Raw genomic sequence first — 18,409 nt, 5'->3', positions numbered from 1 at the left:
AAAAATCACCCCCATGGAGAGACGGCCACGCTGCAATCCCTCCTCCTTCATTCTCCTCTTGGGATTTTGGACATGAACGCACGTGCACCTGGCATGAGTTTTAAGTCACTGGATCCAGGACTTGAACCATGGCTGACTACGTGCAAGTCCAGCAATGTAACCATTACACTATCTGCTGGTCCCTGAACTGGCATTTCTAATGAGTTCCTTGGTGAGGCTGATGGGGTTGTTTCCTGGACCACTCAGAGTAACGAGATGTTACAGCACGGATAGGGAACTTGAGTACAGAAAGCCGCGTAACAGAGATGCCTTATTTCAGCAGCTGCTCTGGGCGCCCTTCTCCAAGAACGTGGCAGAGTTTTGCTCTTCTCCATCACTGTCAAATTTTGCTATCACTAGGTACTAGCTCTTTGCTGACAGCCTGATGCCACTTGTTTTTCCACAAATGAGCAAAAGGCAGTGTCAAGCTAAGTGTTAAAGCATCTGCTCTCATGAGTTACTCGTAAGGCACTTTGAGACCATCATAGGAAAGAATGATTTCACCATGTTTCAAAAGTTAACACATCATTTTTAAGCTAGAACACAGCCTTCACTATGATAATGAAAATATCATTAACTCCTCTGAATCCAAAAACTCAGTTCATTTCTTTCTCTTAAGAGTTATTGTATTTAGCTTTATTTACTTATTTAATTTGACCAGAGAGGGACAGAGTGAGTGAGTGAAAGAGGGAGAGCGAGGGAAAGTGGAAGAGCGAGCCACCACGGTCGGCCACGTGGGAGTCCAGCGTCCTTAACCACACTGAATGCCACCCGCCGCCTCCCTCAGTGCACTTCCTAACCCTGTATAACCCAGTCAGCGTGCAAAGCATCAGTCCCTTTTCTTACACTAGGCCGTAAGAATCACAGTCAGATTTGGAAGAAAAAAAGCTCCATTCATATGAGGTTGGAAAACTGATTTGATTTTTTTCATAGTGTGTACTTCTCTGTTGACACTTACTTGATTCCTGAGAGTGAGAGCAGCACACCGTGGACAGAGTTCTGACACAACGATCTCCTCCTCAGCCCTGCAGCCAGTCGGGATCACAGGCTGGTGTGCCCATGGGTATGCCCAGTGTTGAGGCAGACCTGGGAGACCAACCAGAGCCTTCCCACGTGGTCTCCAGCGCCACTGTGGCTGGGCCAATGTGGATTTTACAATAAGACAACTACTAGACCGTCGGAAATGTCCTGACGTGTTTTTTTCTATGTAAAAATGTGTCATGACTTTTCTTATGACCTAATAGAATAATGGAGGCAATTTCCAAAAACATTTTTTCTTTTTTTTTTAATTTTTGGAGAGATTTTCACTATAGGGCGCGTGTGCTCGCCAGACAGACAGAGACAGACATAGAGACAGAAAGCGAGAAATCCCCCCCCAGGGAGGATGGCCACGCCACAATCTCTTCTCCTCCATTCTCCTCTCGGGATCTTGGGCACACCGGGTCCGGGACGCAAACCGCGGTCGACTATGTGGGAGTCCAGCGACATAGCCATTACGCTAACTGCTGGTTCCCCCAAAACATTTCTTTATAAACTCTCCTCCTCTGGCTTCCAAGACCCCCCAGTGCTGGTTTCCTTCCTGCCTCCCTAACTGCTCACTTTCTCATCCTCTTCATGGACTCTTCATTATAGAACTACGTCAGTGATCTCCAGGGATCTACCTTCAGCGGCATGCTTCACTCTTGCTCTAGTCTCTCCTTGGCCATGGTAGCCATCACTTCACTAATCTCCCCGTGTATCCGCAGCACAGCAAGGCCCCAGATGTCTAATACTTTTGGTCAACACCTGAGGTTACTCCATACCCTTGCCCACCTCTATACTCCATCATCACTAAAACCCCTTCAAGTTTCCTTCCAAGACTTTACTGACTACCTCAACTTCCCTTCAACCTCACTGCCACAGCCTTTAATTTGCACCGGATCAGTGCTCACCCTAATCCTTCTTGCTGACTCTCCCTATCCCTTAATAATACACTAGTTCTATTACCGGTATTGTTTTTGTTAAAAATACAAACCGGTTCAAGGCGTAAGCTTGTTTAAAATCAGGATGAGGCAAACCAAGCTGCAGAAGGGCACCTGGGAGGCCTGGGTTCGATTCCTGGAGCGGGAGGATCGCACAGGCAAGGCCCTGTCAGCCGCTCACCGTCCACCCCAGCGAGTCAGCGCCAGATGACCACGCTGTTCTCCCGCTTTTCCGCCTCAGCCCTCACCACCCCTCACACCTGAACAATGTCCACCAGTATGCTCAGTTGGACCACATACTCTCTCCTTTCTCACCTCGGCTGTGCTCCTGGGAATGCTCTCTTCATGTGCCTGCGTTTGCTCACTGAGCTGCAGCTTACATGTCAGCTCTTTCTTTTAGACTCCATCTAGGTCATTTTGGGTTGGATTAGGTATCCTCCATCCACTCGCATGTCACCCCTTGCGAAGGTCTAACACTGCGTGTATTATAACTGCTGCGGTAATAGCTAAAGATGTCTCAATGTGCCCTGAGGGCGCAAATTGTGCCCATCTGTCTTTCCGCCCCTATACCGCCACCCATCACCCAGCTCAGCGGTGGCACACAGCAGCATTAGTCTAAATTTATTGAGAACACCTCGTCTTTTCCCTGCCTGTGAAGTCACACTCCCACTTCTATCGTAAGCTTTGGTCTTCATTGCTTTGCTTCTCCTTTAGCTCAGTGTTTATCGCTTTTAGTTCACTCTTCAAGCGTGACTTGGCAACCTAACCCAGCTTACTGAATTCAGATGACTATCACGTTTCTAACACACCAGTTTATCAACGGTGCTCTAGCATAAATAGAAATGCTGTTATTTAGACTACTGCCCCTGTTCAGAGGTTCCCCACAGTTCACTGTCGTTTTGCTTTGGGACATACTACTATAGCATGAAGGTGAACATGGAGGGGAAAGGCAGGAGTCCCACACCCACAGGGACACTCTCACCAGACATGCCTCCTTGTAATTTCGACCTCAAAACCATGAGTTGAATACATCATTATTCTTTTTTTTAAATAATTATTTTACTTAACTTTATTTATTTATTCAGTTACTAAAAACAGAAAAATAGCCTGAAATCGTACTCAACAATTAATCTGAAGCACAGGGCGCTGAAGAATTACTTGTATTTTAGATATTTTGACTGAGTTTTCAACCTAAAGAAATTCCTGAAAGAATCAACTTAGTGTTGCTTGGAAACAGGCCCCTTTGAGTGCTCCTGCACCCTCCACCCAGACTAAGAAACTGAGAGGAAAGAATGCAGAAAATAAACCAGCAGCATATCTGACCAGACCTCTACAAATACAATGGAAGGCTGGCAGGAGCCACACTGGGACAGCCACCTGCCCTTTTCGGATAGAAACTAAGCAGTCTCTTATCCTAGGCTGTGTAGTCAGCATCCAAATCGCACCGCAGAGACTGAATGTAACCTATTTTGGCAACCTCGAGTGGGAGGCAACCGGTTAGTTGCACACACCAAAGTGGAAGCTGCACCGATTGCTGACATGAGACCGTGTAAACCTCATTACTTGTAAACAAGGCTATGTTTCCTAAACTGCTGACAACTTCAGATTTGTCTTTTAATGAAATCTGTATATGGTGCTTAGAGCTTAAACCATATGATAATTTATGAAATGATGCCAGTTACTTTGAAAATATAAAGTGTCCTAACAACAACCAAAGACCTAAGATGGGCCATAAGCAAGCACTTCAATGACATCAAACAACAATGAGAAAGGCCAAAAGAACGGGGAAAGGTAGAGTTTGACGGTCAGTGGTGGGGAGGCTATGGGTAATTCCTAACTAGTATGCACAGGCGCGCTGTAGTCACTCAGATGTTTAATGCAGGAGCTGTGGGTATTAGAAAAGCTAAATAGAGAGTGAACACATGGTTAACTCTTCCTTGTGCAGGACCACGATGGGAACAGGAACTAGCAAAGGGTCTAGGCTTTGCCAACGAAGCAGCTGCGATGGAGAGGGGCTGGGGAAGAGGGAGGCGCAACACTCAGGAGAAATGTGGAACTTGGAAGCAGCTGAACTGCTTTAGTCACTGTTGAGAAAATCTGAGCCTATGAGGAGGATTTGTGCCAGGACAGTATACTAAAAATATTCATCCTTTTTACAAAGAAGTCAAAGGAAATTCAAGGCTGAGAGGTCTGAAACTACACAAAGAACAATAAAAAAAAAATTCTTTATCTTTCAATAAACCTGTGCTCTAAACTGAATCACAGAAATTTTTTAAAAAAAGAATTACTTAACTTTATTTATTTTTAATTTGACCAGGGTGTGTGTGGGGGGAGGGGACACGGGGGACAGAGAATGAGAGAGCAAACAGCCAGGTCTGAGACTCGAACCACGGCCAAGCATGTGGGAGTCTAGTGCCTTTAACTACCTGCTAGCCCCCAAATCACAGAACTTTAAAACTTTAGCAGAGTGAGTGCTTTTCCAGGACACGATGCTGTTCTTCTAAAACTAAACCTTATCCTTGGAGCTTGCAGGTGGCGTGGTGGTTAAGGGTGCCAGAATCCCACATGGCTAACCGCAGTTCGAGTCTGGGACCTGGCTGCTTACTCTCTCACCTTCTCTCTCTCTTGTTCTCTGATCAAATTAAAAAATAATAATGAGGAGACCAGCAGGTGGCGTGGTGGTTAAGGCACTAGACATTCGCATGGCCAACCATGGATGGAGTACTAGACCCGGTAGCTTGCTTTCTCACTCTCTATCTCTGTGGTCAAATTTAAGTGAATAAATAAGTTAATTAATTAATTAATTAAAAAATAATAACAAATAAAGTTGAATAAAATAATTCTAAGAAAAAAAATGGGACCAGCAGTTGACGTAATGGCTATGTTGCTGGACTGCCATGTAGTCAACCGTGGTTCGAGTCTCAGACCCGGTTGCTTAAACTCATGCCAGGTGCATATGCGTGCATGCCCAAGCTTCGAGAGGAGAATGGAGAAGGGATTACAGTATAACCACCCCCACTGGGGGGTGATTTCTCACTTTCTGTCTCTTCATCTCTGTCCGTCTTTCTGGTGAGTACACGTGCCCTATAGCAAAAACCTCTCAAAAAAAAAACTTTTAAAACTAAACCTATTCTGGGGAATAGCATAATGGCTATGTTGCTGGACTCCCACGTAGTCGACCGCGGTTCGTGTCCCGGACCCGGTGGCTTAAAACTCACGCCGGGCACATGTGCGTGCGTGCCCAGGATCCCCAGAGGAGAATGGAGGAGAAGGGATTGCGGCGTGACCATACCCCCTGGGGGGTAATTTCTCGCTTTCTGTCTCTATGTCTCTCTCTGTCTGTCTGGCGAGCGCACGCGCCCTACAGTGAAAATCTCTCAAAAAAAAAAAAAAAAAAAAAAAAACCCTAAACCTATTCTGTTAAAAAAAATTGGAAACTGTGGGTTCCTAAAGTATGATGCTTTGTTTTATCCTCATATCCTTCCTCTACATATAAACAACTGTGAAACCTTTTTTATAAAGTAGAATTTTATTTCACTTTATTCATTTTAATTTGACCAGAGAGGGACAGAGCGAGAGAAAGTGAGGGAAAGTGAAAAAGCAAGCCGCCAGGTCCAGGACTCAAATTGTGGCAGTCATTTATGCAGGAGACCAGAACCTTAAACCACCCCACCACCTGCTGGACCCAAAAAGTTTAAAATCTCTTAAAGTTAGAAATTCTATTCTCACATCAGTTTGCCTTTTCTATAGTTTAAAACTAGTTTTAGGGGGGCAATTTCAAATTTTCCATCCAAGAAAGATGAACTGATGGAATATTAAAATCTACACAGTAAGTCCCTTTTCATTGGCCACAGTGGAATTTGCCACTGGAATGTGACAATACTAAAAAGGAATCAGACCTGTACCGCTGGGAGATAAAACAATCCTTCTGAGGGGCCGGCCAGTGGCGTGGTAGTTAAGGTGGCTGGATCCCAGACCCAAAAGCAGGTATGCTGGGTCTCTGTGCCCAAAATCCCCAAAGGAGAATGGAAAAGTAGGGACTGCCATGTGGCCATCTCCCTTGAGGGTGCTTTCTCACCTCTCTCCCTCTCTCTCTGTCTCCTTCCTCTCTCCCTCTCTCTCTTGGCAAGCACATGGCCCTGTAGCAAACTGGAAAAAAAAAAAAGTCGGCTGTCTAAAGCAAATCCACATGGAAGTTTACGAATGGAAATGTCCCGCAGAACATCTAGGTGCAGACCAGAAGCACAGCAGCAGTAGATACGGATGACACCGTCCAGACGGGCAAGGTTCAGGACAAGGTAATGAGAGGCGCCGTCCGGACTTCATCCAGCTAAGCGCACAGGGCCTGACAAGTTCTTTCCTGCCTGCATGAACTAACTGTTCCTCTGAAGTGATGTCCACCTCGAAGAGTTAACTGATAAAAGCAGAAGTTACTGGAATGTAGGGAGAAAGAACAAAACTGTCAAGAGAAAGACGATGCAAAACCCACTGTGTGATCCACACTTGGTAAGAAAGCAGATTTTCAAGTCAGGGAAGGGGGGAATTGGCAAAAATACATCTTATGTACACATCTTTCCACAACTCAGTTTCCCATACAGGCACATCCAAATGTTTATACATTTCATTTCCCTACTGGAAAGAATCATTGCTAATTCGGTACAGTTCATTTCTGAAAGCTTCCCAAAACTCTACTGTCCTGCCAGTAAAAGTATCTTAAAATCATCTTGAATCCTCTATCATCTTACTCACCAGAATATTCTCTAGTCCAATTGCTCTTTGTTTTAACTGCTGGTTTACTTTAATAAAACATCAATAGTTCATGTCACCAAACACAATTACTATACTACTATGTCATGGACAGCACATTTCATTTACTCTCTTATCAACTTTCAAGGGGAAAAAAGACTAGACTTTAAATCCTCTTTCAGGGGACCATCAGTTAGCATAATGGCTATGTCACTGGACTCACATGTAGTCGACTGTGGTTCGAGTCCTGGACCTGGTGGCTTAAACTCACGCCAGGTGCCTGTGCGTGTATGCCCAAGATCCCAAGAGGAGAATGGAAGAAAAGGGATTGCAGTGTGGCCATTCCCCCTGGGGGGTGATTTCTTGCTTTCTGTCTGTCTGTCTGTCTCTGTCTTTCTGGCGACTGCACGCGCCCTATCGCAAAAACCTCTCCAAAAAAGAAAAGAAAAAAAATGCTCTTTCAGAAATTAAAACTACTCTCACTACTAAAATAATTTTTGCCTAACAAATTGGCCAATAATAAAGCAGAGCAGTACTCCAAGATGTATCAGGGTACAGAAAGAAGGGCCTTCAACTGAGAAAGAGTTTAAATTAATACAGAATCATCATTTTGGAGAGCAATACATCCAGCAACACATAGGAGCCTCAGCACTCATGCATTTTTTTAATAGAAATTTTGCTATATAGTAGGTGCACTCAACAGAGAGACAAAGAGACAGAAAGCGAGAAATCAGCCCTTGGATGGCTACACTGCAATCCCTTCTCCTCTATTCTCCTCTCGGGATTTTGGGCATGCACGCACATGTGCCTGGTGAGTTTTGAGCCGCCAAGCCTGGGAATTGAACTGTGGTCGACCATATAGGAGTCCAGCGAAGTAACCATTTACGCCATCTGGTGGTCCCAGCATCTATGCTTTTACATCTATTAATTCCACTTCTAGAAATCTAGTCTTAAGACAGTAAGTCAGATGGAGATATAATTTGTGTAGTAGCTATGTTCATCAAAATGTCATAAAATTTTAATAGCAAAAACAAAAGGAAAATAAAAAGCTCTGATATAGAGAGGGGTAATTTGTGTGTTTGTGTGTGTGTGTGTGTGTGTGTTTCAGGTATTTGCTACCTGGCATGTATGTTCCCTGAAGAGACAGTGAGAGAGAAAATGAGAACTCTGCCCCCAGGGCCGATGGCCATACCACAATCCCTTCTCCTCTCAGGATTTTGGGCATGCATGCACAGGTACCCAGTGTGATTTTCAAATTGCTTGGTCCAGGATTTGAACTGTGGTTGGCCATATGGGAGTCCAGTGCCTTAACTGTCAAACCACCTGCTGGCCCCAGAGGTAGTCTTCCTTGTCTTAGAGCCCTGCAAAAATTTTTAGTGGTGGAATTATGAGTAGTGTTAGCTTGATTTTAAAACTTTTTAGTGACTTATGGGGCCAGCAGATGGGGGCAGTGGTTACATCGCTGGACTCTCACATGGCTGATGGTTTGTGTCCTGGACCCGGTGGCTTGAAACTCATGCTGGGTGCAGCATGTACACATATGCCCAAGATCTTGGGAGGAGAATGGAGGAGACTGGATTACATAGTAGCCATTCTGCCATAGGGGGAGATTTCTTACTTTCCCCATAACTGTCTCTATCTCTCTGTTTCCCCCAGGAGGAAATGTGCCCTAAGGCAAAAGCCTCTAGAAAAGAAAAAAAAAATTTAGTGACTTCTTAAAAAGGCTTAAATAAACTGTGTACATAATTGGAAAAACAAATATTTTAGTTATGTTTACAGCTGACTTTGCTATTCTCTTGGAAATGAATCCCAGATCTGTCCTTAAGGGTCAACATAAAATAGGCATCTCTTCAATCCAAATATTTTAGTAACCTCTGCCAATCTCTGCCATTTATCACTTTTCTTGGGTCTCTCTTGACACATCTTTAAATAGTTCCTGATTGAACTCCATTCTTATTCTTTCAGTGTATATTATCTTTTTTATTTTCCATAAACATCTTTTTGTTTTAAGAATTATTTTATTTAACTTTATTTATTCATTCATTCATTTCATTTTTTAATTTTGACCAGAGAGGGACAGAGCGAGAGAGAGAGGAAAGTGAAAGAACAAGCCTCCAGGTCTGGGACTTGAACCGTGGTCGGCCATGTGGGAATCCAGCATCGTTAACCACCATGCCACCTGCCGGCCCCTCCATAAACATCTTTCAAGGAGGCAGATTAATAAAAATTCTACGTGGACTGCGGTGTAAAGTTGTTTTTAATTTTTTTAAAGACATTGTTATAGGGCTCATGTGCTCACTGGAGATGAGAGAGAGAGAGAGAGAGAGGGAGAGAGAGAGTTATTCCCCAGGAGGGATGGCCACGCCATAATCCCATTTTCTCCAGTCTCCTCTTAGGATTTTGGGGAAGCATATACACATGCCAAAGTGATTTTTCAAACTACTGGGTCTGGAACTCAAACCATCGTCGGCATGTGAGAGCCCAGCGCCTTAACCACCATGCCACCTGCTGGCCCGAGTGTAAAGTTTTAACAATAAGCCACTTTTGCCATCAACAGTAACATCACTTTCACTGCCTGTGTGTGTGTGTGTGTGTGTGTGTGCGTGCATTTTTTTATTTTATTGTTTTGGTATGGTAGGGTGAGAAAGCACCTCCTAGGGCCGATAACCTGGCCACAATCCCTTCTCTTCCTTAAGTGAACTCCACAGGCAACCACATTTGGAGCCAGCTGCCTTACCCTCCCAGGCCACCTGCTGCCCCACTCCCCCTATCTTCTTTTTTTTTTTTTTTTTGCAGGGTTTTTTCTGTAGTGCGCGTTTCCCCGCCGGAGAAATCACACCCCCCCGCCCCCCCCAGATGGCCATGCCGCAATCCCTTCTCCTCCATTCTCCTCTCGGGATCTTGGGTACGCATGCACATGCGCCCGGCATGAGTTTTAAGCCACCGGGTCCGGGACGCGAACCACAGTCCACCTTGTGGGAGTCCAGCGACCTCACCATTACGCTAACTGCTGGTCCCTCCCCCTATATTCTTAAAGCAACGTTTGATCCTTTTAAACTGTTATCACTCTGCAATGGTCATGCTCCTCAATTCTGCCCTATTTTCACTTTTCCTGAATTTGGTTTCTTATAATCACTGTTAATCCAGTTTAACAAAATTATTCTATTTTATCCAATTTACACCTACCAGTTCAAAGACCCAAAAGTTCAGATGGCAATGAAATTAGAGACAAACCCATTTGCCACAGGCAAATTATTTTAACAGCATGGAAATGAGCTATTTTCAGACTCCAAAGCTTTAGGATCATCTTAGAAGAAATTTAAGCATGCATTTTATTTGAGACCACCTGTTGCCATAGGCTACTCTAGTCTAAAAAGATCAGTTACAACAATAACAAATCTTTAAGACCCTGGGATGCTTATATTTTATAATATTAGCATTGATTTCTTTTTTTAAAGAACGATTTATCCTGTTTTATCTATTGTTATTATTTTTTAATTTGACCATGGAGAGATGTGGGGACACGTTTAAGAGAGAGAGTCTGAGGTGTGGGGACATGTGCTGAGCAAACACCACATGCTCTTTTGGGGTTTGGCAGAGCCTTGTAACTTGTCTTTCCCTGACCTTGGCTGCAGACAGAGCAAGGGTGGAAATTACTAGGGGCATTCCAACAGACACACCTGATGGACTTCAAGAAACATCTTGACCCCAATTAGTAAAGTCCAATCCCTGCTCTGCATCTGAAGGGTTCTTTAGCCTACTCTGGGTGTGGTGGTGCACTCCTTATGGAGAAGTTCTTTAGCTCCTTCCCCACACCTAACAGCTAGTTCTCTGCATTAGAAAGGAAGATGAGATTTACTCTAGATGGGATTACCACCAAGGGATACACCTTGCCCCGGGTATGACTAATCCCTTATAGATTTGTTAACTGCTTCTCATTGTCTGTAACCTGGCAACTAATCCATGAAGTGTCATGAAACATACATGTGTAATGTCTCCTTGTACTATAAATAAAGACGTCCAGTTCATCTGGGCGGCACAAGTTGCTTGGGCTCCCTAGGCTCAGGCTGCCTGTGTCCATTTCCACTCTTTTTGTCTCATTTTTTCTGCTTCTTCCATAATAGTGCTAAGCCTGGGGGCAGACGCCGACAGAGAGACAGAGAGAGAGAAGGAAAGGAAGTAAATCACCAGGTCCAGGATTTGAACTGCGGTCGGACATGTGGGAGTCTAGCACCTTGACCACCACAACATCTGCTGGCCCCAATATTAGCATTCATCCATGTTTGAGTTTATCAGTAGCAGCAACAATATAAAATGGAGTTATGTCAATGTTTACTATACAACCCCTTTAGTAGATTAAAAACAAAAACATTAATGCAAATAATTTTTTTCATCTACTAACTCCAGCAAACTATAAAAGAAATCGAGTGAAGAGAAGGAAGAGAGATAGTATTTCCTTTTTATAGAGTTTTTTCTTTACTTGTTTATTTATTCATTTATTTTAATTTGACCAAAGGGGGACAGAGTTGGGGAGAGGAGAGTGAGAAAGCAAGCCACCAGGTCCAGGACTCAAACTGCAGTCAGCCATGTGGGTGTCCAGTGCCCTTAACCACCAACCACCTACTGGCCCCAAGAGATGATACTATTTCCTTTTTTTTTTTTTTTTTGCTATAGGGTGTGTGTGTGCTCACCAGAAAGAGACAGAGAGACAGACAGCGAGAAATTACCCCCTGGGGGGATGGCCATGCCACAATCCTTTTTCTACCATTCTTCTCTCTGAATCTTGGGCATGCACGCACACGTACCTGGTCTGAGTTTAAGCCACCGGGTCCGGGAGTCGAACCATGGTCAACTACACAAGAGTCCAGCAACATAGCCATTACACCAACTGCTGGTCCTGAGATGATAATATTTCTAAAGGAAGAGTTGAGATCACCTATGGTATGGTTTGGGCCATAAGGTGCACCTAGAAATTGAATTGCATGAGAAGTCTGGCCCCAGTACCCATTAGCCATCGAATAGCAGACTATGCCCTTTTACTCTGTGTTTCTCAGAAACAGGTAAAGAGTATCTATTCAACAAGCATTTACTAAGTGAATGATCGATCTTCAGGGTATACATGTTTGATGTGACTTAAAAATATTATGAAATAGGGGCCAGTAGGTGGCGTGGTGTTTAAGGATGCTGGACTACCATATGGCCGACCGTGGTTCAAGTCCCGAACCTGGCAGCTTTCTTTCTCTCTGTGTCTCTCTCTCTCTGGTCAAATTTAAATAAATAAAGATAAATAAAATAATTTTTAAAAATATTATGAAATAAATTCTCCCCAAAAATGGTAAAAGTAATCTAAATTAGATCTTATGTGGTAAGATTCACTGAGATATCTCAAAGCATGAGAAATATCCCAAAAAGCTAATAAATAACCTATTCCTTAAACTTCAACCAAAAACAACTTTTCTGATTCCAACTTCTAAATGATTGCTCAGGGCCACCATGCACTTGCTCAGTGGACAGATGACTCAGACGGACTGGAAACATTCCCTTAAATGCCAAAGACAAAAGACGAAATATATTCTGTTACGTATCATGACTTACTTAGGGATAAGGTCAGCTTTTCTTACAGTGAACTGAAAAATGACCAAAAGTCTCAAGGACATACCCTTTTCTTTGTCAGCACAGTCACTCATAAGAGGAGAAATAAGGGCAGCAGAGAAACAAACTCCAGGATGCCAGATGAAAGTTCCAGCTTAAGGCCAGCAGGTGGTGTGGTAGTGAAGACCCTGGATCCCACAAGGCTGACTTAGGGTTCCAATCCAGGGCCTGGAGGCTTGGGGGAAAAAAACGCACTGGGGGCATATGCATATGTGTCCAAAATTCCGAGAGAAGGGAGGTGAAAGAACTGCAGCATGGCATCCCCCTTATGAGTGATTCCTCACTTACTCTTTCATTTTCTCTCTCTTGCACTCATCCTATAGCAAAAACTAAAAAAAAAGTTCTAGCTCAGAAGTATATTATCAACTCAGGGTGTAAGATGTGCTAGAAAACACAAAGTATAAAAGAAGATTATGACACGAAGAAAAAAAACACTTGAAATAACCTCATTATAAGTTTTTATTTAATTTTTTTTTCTTTTCTTCTTTTTTTTTTGAGGTTTTTGCTATAGGGCACGTGCACTCGCCAGAAAGACAGAGAGAGACAGAAAGCGAGAAATCACCCCCTAGGGGGGGATGGCCACGCCACAATCCCTTCTCCTCCATTCTCCTCCCGGGATCTTGGGTACGCATGCACACGTGCCCGGCGTGAGTCCAAGCCGCCAGGTCCGGGCCTCGAACCGCAGTTGATGACATGGGAGTCCAGCAACATAGCCGTTACACTAACTGCTGGTCTCTATTTTAAAATTTTTAAAAAGAATTATGTAACTTTTATTTATTTAATTTGGTAAGAGAGAGATTTTTGTTATAGGGCATGTGTGCTCACCAGAGAGACAGAAAGTGAGAAATCACCCCTCTCCTAAAGATGGCCATCGGCAATTCGTTCTCCATTCATCTCTTGGGATTTTGAGCACACGTGTACAGGGTGCCCTGGCATGGGTTTTATGCCACCAGGTCCAGAACTCAAACTGCAGTTGACTACATGGGAGTCCAGTGACATAACCATTATGCCACCTGCTGGTCCCTATCGTTTTTGAGAGAGAAAGAGAGAGAGAGAGAGATTGAGAAAACAAGCTGCCAGGTCCAGGACTCAAATCACAGTCAGCCATGTGAGAGAGTCCAACGCCTAAATCACTATGCCACCTGCTGGCCCCATCATGATAAATGTAAAAGGTCATATACGGCTTTCAAATACAATCTGAACACATAGGTTATTTCACAGAGTAAATGAGGAATAGTGAAGGTGCCACACTCCAAAGTTTGTTTAAACGGTGTTTAAAAGTTGTAAGACCAGGGGCTGGAAGGTGGCATGGTGGTTAAGGGCGCTGAACTCTCACATGGCCAACTGTGGTTAGAGTCCCAGACCTGGTGTCTTGCTTTCTCTCTCTCTCTCTCTCTCTGTCCTTCTCTGGTCAAATTAAAATAAATTAATAAAGTTAAATAAAATAATTCTAAAAAAAAAAAAGGTTTAAGACTCGGTACTTCCATACTCTATAGGCATCCTAGTGCTACTGTCCCCTCTCAAAACAGATGAAAAACAATAGCCTAAGTAAATATGTAATATTATAAATTCTATAAGCACGGAAAAAGCATTCTCTTATAGCTCTTGTAATGTCTAAGACATGTGAGCAAAATAAACACGAGTCCATTCATTTTGCTAATAGGATAGAAAAAGTAAAGGTAATGTGTATAACAGAGAACTTGATTAAGTACTTAATTAACTTACCAGAGTAAAAACCTGATATTAAAAAGTACTGATTTAAACCGGTTTTAGATGAGGTCTCCTGGGTCACATCCAATAACCTACCAGATTAAGAATCCTGTCTGCCTTTGACACAAAGGCGCAGGTTATGGAATAGGCTAATGACAATTTATTACAATAGCTGTCAAAACTCAGTCATTTGCCTCAAGGATTCCTAACCTTCTTCGATAGGTCATCATGGACCTAACGCTAATATACTTAAAAGCTACACCAGTCCATGAAAACAGAGATCCAAGTTGTACATCCATTCACTTGCCAGAAATGATCTTTCAAGCTACAGCCCTAACATTTCGGAATTTGGTGAGGAACTAAACAACCTTCAGGATTTTAGAAACACTAGTTTTCCATTTTAATTTGTGCCTTCCCGCAGTAACATCGTTACAGTTTTGTCTCCATCTGTCTACACGAAATCAACAATCTGGCTGTCTGATCAGTACAAGCCTTCAGGTAGTGTCCACTTCTGTATCACAGCTCACTGAACAAACTCCCAAGTGCACGAGGATATTAAGACATAAGGAGTAGCTAAATAGAGAGTAAGATACAAGATAGATAAGAGCTTGCCAAAAACAATTAAACTTCAACACCTACCAACAATCAGCCTAAATTATCAGCTGGTAATGAAGAGCTGGTGCAGCAGAGCTAAGTCTATTTACTAGAGCAGCCCAAGGGAACCTAGATAAAACTTTTTTTTAAAAAGAGGTTTTTGCCTTAGGCCCTGGGCTCTCACTGAGGCAAGGGGAAGAGAGGGAGGGAGGGAGGGAGGGAGAGGGAGACAGACAGACAGAGGAAGTGAGAAATCACTGGGGGAGGGAATGGTGCACTCTAGGTGGGGAATGTTTACTCTTCCACTTACAGATCTCAGGGCATTAAAAGCAAGGAGGAGCAGCTCTTTAACAATAAGCTTAATGTCTATCACCTATTCCCAGGAAGAACCTGTGTAACATTTTTAAAAAGTACTTCCTCACTGGCTGGCAGGTGACGTGGTGGTTGGGGGTGCTGGGGAGTAGCTAAATAGAGAGTAAGATACAAGATAGATAAGAGCTTGCCAAAAACAATTAAACTTCAACACCTACCAACAATCAGCCTAAATTATCAGCTGGTAATGAAGAGCTGGTGCAGCAGAGCTAAGTCTATTTACTAGAGCAGCCCAAGGGAACCTAGATAAAACTTTTTTTTAAAAAGAGGTTTTTGCCTTAGGCCCTGGGCTCTCACTGAGGCAAGGGGAAGAGAGGGAGGGAGGGAGGGAGGGAGAGGGAGACAGACAGACAGAGGAAGTGAGAAATCACTGGGGGAGGGAATGGTGCACTCTAGGTGGGGAATGTTTACTCTTCCACTTACAGATCTCAGGGCATTAAAAGCAAGGAGGAGCAGCTCTTTAACAATAAGCTTAATGTCTATCACCTATTCCCAGGAAGAACCTGTGTAACATTTTTAAAAAGTACTTCCTCACTGGCTGGCAGGTGACGTGGTGGTTGGGGGGGCTGGACTTCCACATGGTTGACCCTGGTTTGAGTCCCGGATCTGGTGGCTTGCTTTCTCGCTTCCTCTCTCTGTCCTTCTCTGGTCAAATTAAAATAAATAAATAAATGGATAAAGTTAAATAAAATAATTCTTTTTTTAAAAAAGTACTTCCTCACAATGACTTCATTTTTTTAAAAAGACCAATTAGATAATATAGTTTAAATGCTGGTACTGTTTCTAAACAGCTTAACAGTAGGTTAAACTGAGAAAGCGACTGGAACATAGGCCCTGTTCCTTTCCCTTTTGAAATGACATCCTGCTCTAACACAGGCTCTGGAGTATGAGACACCCAAGTCTGAAGTAGCTTACCACGCCTTACTTAACTCAGTAAACCATGATGTCCTCATCCATAAAATAAATGTAACAATATTCCTGCCAGAGGGGGCTACTGTGAGGCTGCTCCCTGTGAAGTGCTCTTTACAACTCTGCTCCCGGATGGGAGTTCTAGTGCCCATCATCAGATTCCAATAGTCTGTCCATACACTAATAATCCCCAGGGCAACACACCTACCACTGCTTCCTCATTGGTTAGGGTGGGTGCCCTCCCCAGTTGTCTTCCCTGCTTATCTGCTTAACTTCCTTATCACCGCTCACAAAAGCTTCACCATCCTACTAACCCAGATGAAGAGTAATTTTACTAACTAGCATGACTTTGGTCTTAGCACTATGAAAAGCACAACCGGAGCTCAACGTAACCTTCTGCACTGGCCTAACAGTACCATACTTCCACAGTTTCCAAAGACTCACAGGCAATCGCTTAGAATTAACTGGTATTTTAAATAAAAATTTGACCATTTAAAGACACTGTTTCCTTGTATTTCTAAAGGTCTGTTACTTCACTCCACTCCCTGAGCTTGAACAGCCTAGAATCCATCTACTATTTATTCTTCAAAACCAAACAATGATGTCCGTGTAAAATAAAGAACTGTACGGTGAATGAAGCCAAGTCTCTGTCTCCTAATTATCTTATTATCTAACAAAGTGTTTCTCATTTGGGGACCCAAGAACATTTCTTTTTAAAAAGGCCTGTAATTCAAAGTGTAAGACACACTGTGTAAGTGGAAAAGAAATCATCGATATCCCAATGTCACCCAAGGCTTTGAGCAGGCACTGCATCCCAGGTCAGAAGCGCATAACACCAGAAAGGCTCTATGGCCACACAATATTTTGCATAATTTTCCTTTGATGCTAAAGCATCCTGGATGAAGTTTCATCCTTTGTAGGGGGAGAAGGGACATGACAAGGAAAGGATTCTTTTCAGAATAGGCCTATGTGTGGGAGGCAGGAGCTGAATGGGGACCAGTGAGGACTCAAAGGGGGATGTACAAGAGCAGGGAATGTTCAAGGAGTGATCTGGGGACTGTGGACAGAGAGGTCTATCTAGGGCAAAGAAATGTTTAAGAAATTAAGTTGTGGGATTAGCAGGTGGCATGGTGGTTAAGGCACTGGACTCCCACATGGCCGACCACGATCTGAGTTCTGGACCTGGTGGCTCGCTTGTATGTGCTCGCTCACCTTCTCTGGTGAGCACAAGAGACCTACAGCAAATTAAAATAATAATAATAAATAAAATTTTTAAAAAAGAAATTAAGTTGTCAGCCAGGAGATGGTGTGGTGGTTTAAGTCGCTGTACTCCCACATGGGCAACAGCTCTTTAAGTCCCAGACCTGGCAGTTTGCTTTCTCTCCCTCTCTCTGGTGAGCACACGTGCCCTATATCAAGTTTAAAAAGTAATAAATAAAATTAAATAATTATTTTAAAAAGAATAAGAAAGTAAGTTGCAAGGAAGAAATGATTTGGGACCAGCCTTTGGTTGCAATACCAAGTGAAGGAGGCTGAATCTTACTCTACTGCTGAGGCTTTCTGGTTCTTGTTTTTGCTTAAAATAAAGTGATGCAATATAAAATGATTATATAAAGATTTATCCCAGTGCAAGGTCCAGATGGATTAGAGGGTGGAGAGACTGACAGGAACAATATAGGTTATTAAGGAAGTCCCTGGTGAGACAAGGGCCTGAATTAAGATGGGTTGTTTATAAACACTTCTTTCTCTGGGGACAGGTCCAAAAAGAAATTCCTAAGCCACCTTTTACTGAAAGAGAACTCGCTGTTTCAAAATCATGGGACACCTGAATCACGCTTAACCAAAATTTGTAACCCCAGGCTACCCACCCCCACTACCAAAACAAACAGACCGACTTCCTTGGCCTAAGGATTATCTGGCTTCTCAAGTCGAAACCGTTCAGTAAATACAAAGAGCTCTCAGTAAAAACTTCTCGCCCCGGGAGTCAGCAGCGACCCTGCACATCTGCACCTCCGGTTCGCACGGCTCGGTACAGTCCCCGGATCCGCGGGGGCCGGGACAAAGCGGAGCCCGACTCTCCGGAGAGTATCCTGTTTCGAGCCGGAAAGAATCTGCACTGACAGCCTCCCCAGCAGGCTGCTCCAGGGGGCCTCAACCCAGCCTCGGGACGGAGCCCCTGGCGCCGAGCCAGCAGGCCCGGGCGTCGGGCCCGAGCGCAGAGGCCGCCGGGTAGAGGATGCGGGAAGCCCCGAGGGCTTCCCCTCACCGCCCTCCTCGCCCCGGGCCTTGGTCCTTCTTCCCATCCTGGACCAGGCGGAGCGGCCTCCGCGGCCGGCGCCTCAGCTGCAAGGGCCCCGGAGCGCCCGACCCGGCCCCGGGCCCCGCCGGACTTCGCGGGCGCTTCAGCCGAGGCCTGGCCCAGGCGG

At 44.0% G+C, this 18,409-nt stretch overlaps 1 protein-coding gene across 1 annotated transcript in view; it reads right to left on the bottom strand.

The window, feature by feature from the left end:
- The window catches only part of TSPAN3 (tetraspanin 3), a 32,547-nt gene extending 14,261 nt beyond the window's left edge, over positions 1 to 18,286 (bottom strand). Inside the window, exon 1 of the mRNA XM_014584832.1 lies at positions 17,994 to 18,286. Coding sequence (XP_014440318.1) covers positions 17,994 to 18,286 — 293 coding nt within the window. The remainder of the gene's footprint in view (positions 1 to 17,993) is intronic.
- Positions 18,287 to 18,409: the final 123 nt, after the last annotated feature.

This window comes from Tupaia chinensis, unplaced genomic scaffold (assembly GCF_000334495.1).
Source record: "Tupaia chinensis unplaced genomic scaffold, TupChi_1.0 Scaffold000078_1, whole genome shotgun sequence".
Classification (NCBI taxonomy): domain Eukaryota; kingdom Metazoa; phylum Chordata; class Mammalia; order Scandentia; family Tupaiidae; genus Tupaia; species Tupaia belangeri.
Note: the sequence above shows the minus strand (reverse complement) of the source record. Positions and strands in the feature narration are given on the sequence as shown.